At 35.1% G+C, this 9,852-nt stretch overlaps 1 protein-coding gene across 1 annotated transcript; it reads left to right on the top strand.

Annotated features, from left to right (window-relative positions):
* Positions 1–793: 793 nt before the first annotated feature.
* LOC119769763 lies at positions 794–9,574 on the top strand. Its single transcript, XM_038263335.1, has 5 exons — positions 794–920; positions 982–1,095; positions 1,155–1,324; positions 1,974–2,348; positions 9,372–9,574. Exons 1-5 carry the CDS (start codon positions 835–837, stop codon positions 9,572–9,574), a joined length of 948 nt encoding a protein of 315 aa, XP_038119263.1. The 5' UTR covers positions 794–834.
* Positions 9,575–9,852: the final 278 nt, after the last annotated feature.

Genomic DNA, 9,852 nt, shown 5'->3' with positions numbered 1-9,852 from the left:
GTTGCGACTCTACAGATTGGTAGGTTTTTCGTTAGGTCAATTCCGTCACCGACTGCATTGCCCTCCAACAGATCATCGAAACCATCTGCAAATGGTGCGGCCTCAACGGGATGAAAGTGAACCCCGCCAAATGCAAATGCATAGTTTTCACCAGATCAGCTGTTCCAACCGTGTTCGCGTATTCATTCAGCTCCGTTGAACTTGACAGGATTTCTTCAATCAGGGATCTCGGCCTGCTGTGTGTGTGTGTGTGTGTGTGTGTGTGTGTGTGTGTGTGTGTGTGTGTGTGTGTGTGTGTGTGTGTGTGTGTGTGTGTGTGTGTGTGTGTGTGTGTGTGTGTGTGTGTGTGTGTGTGTGTGTGTGTGTGTGTGTGTGTGTGTGTGTGTGTGTGTGGTCCAATCCAATACCCGCTGACCGGCAGCGAAATTATGGGAAAGAATAGTTTGTATCAGACTTGGTTTGTGCTGATACAACATATCTCAGTCCCGGGTATTAGGTGGTGACAGCCCTTGCGCTGCTTCCAATGACCCATTTCAGAATTGCAGAGATCAAAGCGGACCAATTCCGAGGTCATTGGGCATTGTCTGGCCCCGCCTAAACATAGAAACAGAACCAAACCACCGACACCGACGTAACACTCCTTGAAAAAAATAATTTGAATTCTGACCCTGAATGATTTACCGCATTTACTGAAACTTTGACTAGCCCCTCGTTTTGAATGAAAATAAATCTTTCGCGCAACACTGCTTCGCTCGGGTGACATTTTGACATGTTGATTTGTTTTGATGCTGTGTTGAAGCATGATGCAGATTATTTTTATTGATTCCGTTCGCAATGGGAAGAACCTGTTTCTTTCCCGGTTGCAGAAGTCGTGACGGAAACTTCATCTCGTTTCACGCGTTTCCTGTGGACGAGCCGACGTGAGTAGAAATTATTGCTTCAAAATCGATAGAATGCGATGAAAAATTTCTTTTTTTTTAGGTTAGGTATCTGGAAAGCATTTTGCGGAAGAGAAAATGCTACTCACAGGAACTTGCTATGTAGCGTGCATTTCGACACTGCCTGTTTTCGTGATCCTTCCCGACCATCGAAAGGGTAAGACTTTTCCAACTTTTTTTAGCTTCATAATTCTGAGTGTTGTTTATTATTTTCAGCTTGCTCAAAACAGCTGTTCCCACACTCAAGGTCCCGGAGCTGGAAGCACACGGCGTAGAGTTCCTAGATGGTTTTGAAACAGAAGTCCATCGAGCCTTGCAGAACCATCCAGCAATAGAAAAGCTTGAGAACTCTGCTACCGGAAATGCAGGAGCTGACGACGAACAGAGTAAGTTTATATATCGACGGTAACATTTCAAAAGGCATCATGTACATTTTGACACTTTCTGGGTTATTGCATATTCTGAAAGTACTCCTAATAAGCTACCTCTCCACCAAAAATGAGCAAAAGTTACTTCAGTAAAGTCTGTTAAATCATGATTTTAAATAAAGTAACATAAATAAAATCTCTGCCATCAGCAGTCCCTGTTTTTAAAGCCCTGTCAATCTGTCAAACAAAAGACTACATGAACCTCGTGACGAAAAAAAAGCAACATGAACAAAGCGCCATTTACATTCGGCGAAGAAAAACGAATCATAACAAACCGCTCCCCTCAATGACAGCAGGGTGATATAGACGTTGGTGATTTCAAAAGAAGTTATGTTTGTTTTTCTCAAATAAAATTACGGAACTAATGTTTTATTGAATTTGGATAATCAAGTATCAATAAAAGCAACGTTTTCCATCGTTTGTTATCATTAGAACATCTTATTTTGCTTCTATATTAAAATGGGAATTGAAAATGGATGCTCAACATTCTAATGCGCTTTTCTCAAAACGTATGGTTTGTACATGATGCTTTTTGAAATGTTGGCGTCGATATTTAAAAAAAAAACAGATTAATAAACAACCAACCTATTAATAACATTATTTACAGTCGATTTCCGTCAGCTTTATCTAATGGAGCGACGACAACGTGAGGCAAGCGAGCAAAAGTTGAGAAAAACGGAAGGAGCACTTAAGATCGCGGAAGATAAGCTGGAGACTTCTCATGCAAGCCAGAAACTGCTGAAACGACGCTGCACCAGACAAGAGCAAAGACTGGCTACAAACAAGGTCGACATCCTGGCGCTAAAGAAGCAGGTCCGACTCAAGCTTGGGGCCCAAGACCGCATGTTTGCGCAAGCCGTCCGATCGAACCCCGTCCTTCGGGAGTGGCAACACGCAACAGCGCTGATATTAATATCGCAAATGTTTTCATTCTCGCACAAAACAAAATCGAGTTTTCTTGCTTTAATAGTCAAAATAACCAGTCAGTCCAAAAACATAAAGTATTTGTAAAAATGAAACTCATAGCGACCAAAACACACCAAACAAATAAAATTTCACTGACAGTTCTCGACTTCAAAATCAGCTGTTCGAACAGTGGTGCCAGTTTGAAAGAAACTTAAACAATATGTCAAATATGACAGCACACCTCACCGGACTTACCCGTGGGGTACTTCAATGGTGGACAACATTTTATCAGCGAGTGTTACGTCGGTGTCGGTGACCAAACCTCAAACTATCTTTAAACTTCCAATCCCATCAGGCAAAACATGGATCTGCGCGTATATAATGGTTAATAAATGGCATTTGTATAACACATCATTTATTTATTTTTTCCATCCTCCGACGAAGCTCGCACTCAAACTGGTCCCGACGCCCGACCAACTCGTTGGATTTTCTTTTTTTCCACTTTTTTTTCACCAAAGGATGCGCAGGATTGATCCTGTCATCCTCCGATGAAGCTCGCACTCAAACTGGTCCCGACGCTCGACCAACTCGTCGGATTTTCTTCTTTTTTCCACTTTTTTTTCACCAGAGGATGCGCAGGATTGATCCTGTCATCCTCCGACGAAGCTTGCACTCAAACTGGCTCCGACGCCCGACCAACTCGTCGGATTATCTTCTTTTTCCCACTTTTTTTCACCAGAGGATGCGCAGGATTGATCCTGTCGTCCTCCGACGAAGCTCACACTCAAACTGGCTCCGACGCCCGACCAACTCGTCGGATTTTCTTCTTTTTTCCACTTTTTTTTCACCAGAGGATGCGCAGGATTGATCCTGTCATCCTCCGACGAAGCTTGCACTCAAACTCAGGGATCTCGGCCTGCTGATTGACCGGAAACTAAACTTCTCGGACCACGTCGCCGCTACTACAGCCAAAGCATTTACGATGTTGGGGTTTCTTCGACGCAAAACTGCTGACTTCGAGAATATCCACGCCCTCAAAACTCTCTTCGTCAGCATAGTCAAAAACAAGTGAGCTTTAAAGTGAGCTCTGTACGCCAGGGATGCCACATGATTTTTAAAAATGTCTGTGAAAAAGTCTGTGTATGTCTGTGTCTTTGTCTAAAATTCAAATAAATCAATTTACAGTCATAGAAATCTATCAAAAATTGTGTTTTTAAGCATTTGAAGACTAACGAAATAAGTTTCGATTGATATTTTAACAAAATAACAATTTAATGAAGTTTTTAAAAAGTCTGTGTACCTCAAAAAATGTCTGACACGAGCTCAAATGTCTGTGAAACACAGACAAATCTGTGTATCTGGCATCCCTGCTGTACGCCCTGCGCCGTCTACCCTGGTGGAACGGTGTATGCACCCAGAACTGGGCATCGGCATACGAGCCCTGTTTGAAAAATGTCGCACGTCGTACGAGTTGTCGCACGGTTTTGATTTTACCGTTTCGATATCGATTGGTCGAAAAGACGACAAACGTACGACAAACACTCGACATGCCCGACATTGTTTTTTCTATCGATTTTCCTTCAATTTGACGTCACGATTTTCGTCGACGCAAGAGTTTGACAGTTCTATTCAGTTGGACTTGTTTGAACATGATTGCTGTTGAGCTTCGCAAGGATTTTGGCCGGTTGATAGGTGATTTGTGTTATTTTTTCTGCTGGAAAGATTCAGCGTGAGTGGGCGTGCGGCCAAATCATAGTGTCATTTGTTCCAGGTTTCCTGATTTCGGTTATCGTGGTGGTGGAGGCGAAGGAGGATGGGAAAGATAACCCGGCGGCCATGCCGGAAGACGGGATGGGAAGGAACCAAATCTGCGGTCGAGGAAGCGGATGTTTTATTTTCCAAGGGAGGTTGCCGTGCATTCCCAAAAGAGAAAAAGGATTAAATTCCAAGTTCCGGCCAAGGGAACATGAAAAAGGAAACGGAACTTCGTAAGAAGTTATTATCAATGGTGAGTAATGTTTTTGAAATAATAAAAAAATCAAACATTCAGAATTAAAAAAAAATATTTATGAATTCATAAGCTCAAAAATTAAAAAAAAAACTTCAAAAAATATAATTCAAAAATAACAAAATTCAAAAATTTCAAAAAAATTATCTAAAAAAATTAACAAAAATCAAATTTAAGTTTTTTAAAATTTATATTTTTTTTAATTTCTGGAATTAATAAAGTTTTAAAAAATCTATGATTAACAAAAAATATAAAAAAATTCACATTTCTTACACGTTTTCAAATTTTAAGACTTCTGCTGTTTTAAATTTCTTTTTTCAAAATTTCTGAATTATAAAATTTATCAATTACTAAATAATAAAATCATAAAATTATAAAATTATAAAATTATAAAATTATAAAATTATAAAATTATAAAATTATAAAATTATAAAATTATAAAATTATAAAATTATAAAATTATAAAATTATAAAATTATAAAATTATAAAATTATAAAATTATAAAATTATAAAATTATAAAATTATAAAATTATAAAATTATAAAATTATAAAATTATAAAATTATAAAATTATAAAATTATAAAATTATAAAATTATAAAATTATAAAATTATAAAATTATAAAATTATAAAATTATAAAATTATAAAATTATAAAATTATAAAATTATAAAATTATAAAATTATAAAATTATAAAATTATAAAATTATAAAATTATAAAATTATAAAATTATAAAATTATAAAATTATAAAATTATAAAATTATAAAATTATAAAATTATAAAATTATAAAATTATAAAATTATAAAATTATAAAATTATAAAATTATAAAATTATAAAATTATAAAATTATAAAATTATAAAATTATAAAATTATAAAATTATAAAATTATAAAATTATAAAATTATAAAATTATAAAATTATAAAATTATAAAATTATAAAATTATAAAATTATAAAATTATAAAATTATAAAATTATAAAATTATAAAATTATAAAATTATAAAATTATAAAATTATAAAATTATAAAATTATAAAATTATAAAATTATAAAATTATAAAATTATAAAATTATAAAATTATAAAATTATAAAATTATAAAATTATAAAATTATAAAATTATAAAATTATAAAATTATAAAATTATAAAATTATAAAATTATAAAATTATAAAATTATAAAATTATAAAATTATAAAATTATAAAATTATAAAATTATAAAATTATAAAATTATAAAATTATAAAATTATAAAATTATAAAATTATAAAATTATAAAATTATAAAATTATAAAATTATAAAATTATAAAATTATAAAATTATAAAATTATAAAATTATAAAATTATAAAATTATAAAATTATAAAATTATAAAATTATAAAATTATAAAATTATAAAATTATAAAATTATAAAATTATAAAATTATAAAATTATAAAATTATAAAATTATAAAATTATAAAATTATAAAATTATAAAATTATAAAATTATAAAATTATAAAATTATAAAATTATAAAATTATAAAATTATAAAATTATAAAATTATAAAATTATAAAATTATAAAATTATAAAATTATAAAATTATAAAATTATAAAACTATAAAATTATAAAATTATAAAATTATAAAATTATAAAATTATTAAATTATTAAATTATTAAATTATTAAATTATTAAATTATTAAATTATTAAATTATTAAATTATTAAATTATTAAATTATTAAATTATTAAATTATTAAATTATTAAATCAAAAAAATTTAAACTTTAAAATTTTTGTAATTTTAAAATTTAAAATTTTTGTAATTTAATTATTTTAAAATTTTTAAAATTTAAAATTTTTGTAATTTAAAAATTTTAAAATTTTAAAATTGTGGAATTGCATGAGCATGAGCATGAGCATGAGCATGAGAGATCACCCATGGTTGCCCCTCCGTTGCTGAACAGAACCGTAATATCCTTTCAGCACTACTGATTATAGGCTTCGACGATCTAGTGGTGTTTCCCTTATCAACAGCATGTATGAATGCGCTGAAAAGATAAAACACCATGATTGCTAAAGCTAGATCAGTTGCGAATAGGTAACAGTCATTGGCCACCAACGGCGCCCGCCATGTCAGTTTGTAGACCTCGATTTTAAGGGACGGGAATGTTAGTTAGCGCAGGTTGCTACTAGGGCAGCTGATTTACTCTGTGCTTACACCCCACGAGCGCCAGGAACCTGAAAACTTGTTAGTAGGATAGGGTGTTTGGTCAGGATTCATCATAGAAGATGATGATGCGACCCAAAATCATAGTGTTTGTTAAAAGATGTTATATATTATTCTCAAGGCAAACAATCGGATGCTGCGGATGAGACATTTCCCGTTTATCGGTTGTTAAATTTTAAATGAAATGGTCTAGTCTTAGACAGCCGGCTGTGGAAAGATAGAACAAAAATCATTTGTAATTAAAGAATGAAGGATTAAACAATGTAACTTTTAACTTGAGATGATTTTACGAGTTTTAAATGATTGATGTTCAGTGAGGTACTGATTAACGGTGCGAACGACGAGTTTCGATGTGTATCGAGCTGAAATGGTATGATAGGGTGTTGATAGGGTCAAATCAAACTGGCTAGCTGTCATCGGGACAGCCAAAGCCAGCCGCACCTTCACACGCACGCGAGAAAAACGAAAACGAAAAAAAACACACCGACGGCGGACGCGAAAATTCTTACGACCCTACGGAAAGGAATCGCAAATCTGACTGGCTCAACTGTCATCGAGACAGCCAAAGCCAGCCGCACCTTCACACGCACACACGCACGCCAAAAAAACGAAAAACACACCGACGGCGGACGCGAAAATTCTACGACCCTACGGAAAGGAATCGCAAATCTGACTGGCTCAACTGTCATCGGGACAGCAAAAGCCAGCCGCACCTTCACACGCACACACGCACGCCAAAAAAAACGAAAAACACACCGACGGCGGACGCGAAAATTCTTACGACCCTACGGAAAGGAATCGCAAATCTGACTTACACCCCACGAGCGCCAGGAACCTGAAAACTTGTTAGTAGGATAGGGTGTTTGGTCAGGATTCATCATAGAAGATGATGATGCGACCCAAAATCATAGTGTTTGTTAAAAGATGTTATATATTATTCTCAAGGCAAACAATCGGATGCTGCGGATGAGACATTTCCCGTTTATCGGTTGTTAAATTTTAAATGAAATGGTCTAGTCTTAGACAGCCGGCTGTGGAAAGATAGAACAAAAATCATTTGTAATTAAAGAATGAAGGATTAAACAATGTAACTTTTAACTTGAGATGATTTTACGAGTTTTAAATGATTGATGTTCAGTGAGGTACTGATTAACGGTGCGAACGACGAGTTTCGATGTGTATCGAGCTGAAATGGTATGATAGGGTGTTGATAGGGTCAAATCAAACTGGCTAGCTGTCATCGGGACAGCCAAAGCCAGCCGCACCTTCACACGCACGTGAGAAAAACGAAAAAAAAAACGAAAAAACACACCGACGGCGGACGCGAAAATTCTTACGACCCTACGGAAAGGAATCGCAAATCTGACTGGCTCAACTGTCATCGAGACAGCCAAAGCCAGCCGCACCTTCACACGCACACACGCACGCCAAAAAAAACGAAAAACAAAAAAACACACCGACGGCGGACGCGAAAATTCTACGACCCTACGGAAAGGAATCGCAAATCTGACTGGCTCAACTGTCATCGGGACAGCAAAAGCCAGCCGCACCTTCACACGCACACACGCACACCAAAAAAACGAAAAACACACCGACGGCGGACGCGAAAATTCTTACGACCCTACGGAAAGGAATCGCAAATCTGACTGGCTCAACTGTCATCGAGACAGCCAAAGCCAGCCGCACCTTCACACGCACACACGCACGCCAAAAAAAACGAAAAACAAAAAAACACACCGACGGCGGACGCGAAAATTCTACGACCCTACGGAAAGGAATCGCAAATCTGACTGGCTCAACTGTCATCGGGACAGCAAAAGCCAGCCGCACCTTCACACGCACACACGCACGCCAAAAAAACGAAAAACACACCGACGGCGGACGCGAAAATTCTACGACCCTACGGAAAGGAATCGCAAATCTGACTGGCTCAACTGTCATCGGGACAGCAAAAGCCAGCCGCACCTTCACACGCACACACGCACGCCAAAAAACGAAAAACACACCGACGGCGGACGCGAAAATTCTACGACCCTACGGAAAGGAATCGCAAATCTGACTGGCTCAACTGTCATCGGGACAGCAAAAGCCAGCCGCACCTTCACACGCACACACGCACGCCAAAAAACGAAAAACACACCGACGGCGGACGCGAAAATTCTTACGACCCTACGGAAAGGAATCACAAATCTGACTGGCTCAACTGTCATCGAGACAGCAAAAGCCAGCCGCACCTTCACACGCACACACGCACGCCAAAAAAACGAAAAACACACCCTTTAAAATTTTAAAATTGTGGAATTATAGAATTATAAAATTTTATAATTATAAAATTTTAAAATTATGAAATTGTTGAAATTCAAAATAATGTTTACTATGAAATTCCTAAATTATGCAATTCTTGAATTGTCAAATATTAAAATTTTTGTTTTGTATAATTAAGAAATTATAAAGTAAATAAAAATTAGTAGCTATATATATTATGATTTTTTTAATTAATTTCATTCTTGATTTGTCAATTGTTAATTTATTGAATTGATAAATTATGAAATCATAAAATCGTCAAATTATTTTTTTTAAATGGTTGCATATTTCTAAATTTATATAATTAAAATATTTGAAATCTGCAGCATTCTAAAATTCAATGATTTAAAAATTCTTATTTCTAGAATCTTTTATTCGATTAATCTTGAATAAAATTGGGTATTTTTTACCTTGTAATTTTAAAATCTTGTATTTTCCTGTAAGCAAAAACCTCTAAATATGAATGGTTAAACGGAATCACCCTATCTTATTTCAGACATTCGAAAATATTCCTATCTGATCCTGCAGAAAGTCTTGCAAAGTGCGTAAACCCACGTTATCCGTTACTTCAGTGGCCATCAGTCCATCGGACATAAAACAGTGGGCAGCACCAGGACCGTTTCCAAGTCCAACTTTGATCAGCATCTGCGGCAGCAACGAGGAGCAACAGTCCATCTTGGCCAAGATGCTGCCCCGCCTGCATCGGAAGAAGCGACTCGCAACGGCGCTCGAGAAGATGACTGACGAATTCTTGCCGAGCGACGAGGAGAACTAGAAGACCAACCGGAAGACGACACCAAGATGTACGTGAAGATCCGCGACACAACAAGTATAATGAATTAATTGATTTTTTACTCCGGTGAAAAGTTCAAATACATAAAAAATAAAAAAAAAATTAAAAATAAACAATTATCTATTTTTTAACTGCAACATAACCTAAAAACCTGAAAAACAGCACACGACAAAGGCACGACAACCTAAATAACAAAACCGTGCGACGTCGGTCGAATGTCGTACGACAATGTCGAAAAATTTCGATGATCGATCGCACGA

This window comes from Culex quinquefasciatus, chromosome 1 (assembly GCF_015732765.1).
Source record: "Culex quinquefasciatus strain JHB chromosome 1, VPISU_Cqui_1.0_pri_paternal, whole genome shotgun sequence".
NCBI classification, from domain to species: Eukaryota; Metazoa; Arthropoda; class Insecta; order Diptera; family Culicidae; genus Culex; species Culex quinquefasciatus.
This window is presented reverse-complemented; position numbering and strand designations above follow the sequence as displayed.

What these genes read in the sequence shown, in the direction of transcription:
- LOC119769763 (XM_038263335.1), top strand. Translation starts at nt 835, where the DNA reads ATGGGAAGAACCTGTTTCTTTCCCGGTTGCAGAAGTCGTGACGGAAAC. An exon ending in TTTCCTGTGGACGAGCCGAC is followed by an intron (nt 921 to 981) that starts GTGAGTAGAAAT and finishes CTTTTTTTTTAG; the next exon opens with GTTAGGTATCTGGAAAGCAT. An exon ending in AGGAGCTGACGACGAACAGA is followed by an intron (nt 1,325 to 1,973) that starts GTAAGTTTATAT and finishes CATTATTTACAG; the next exon opens with TCGATTTCCGTCAGCTTTAT.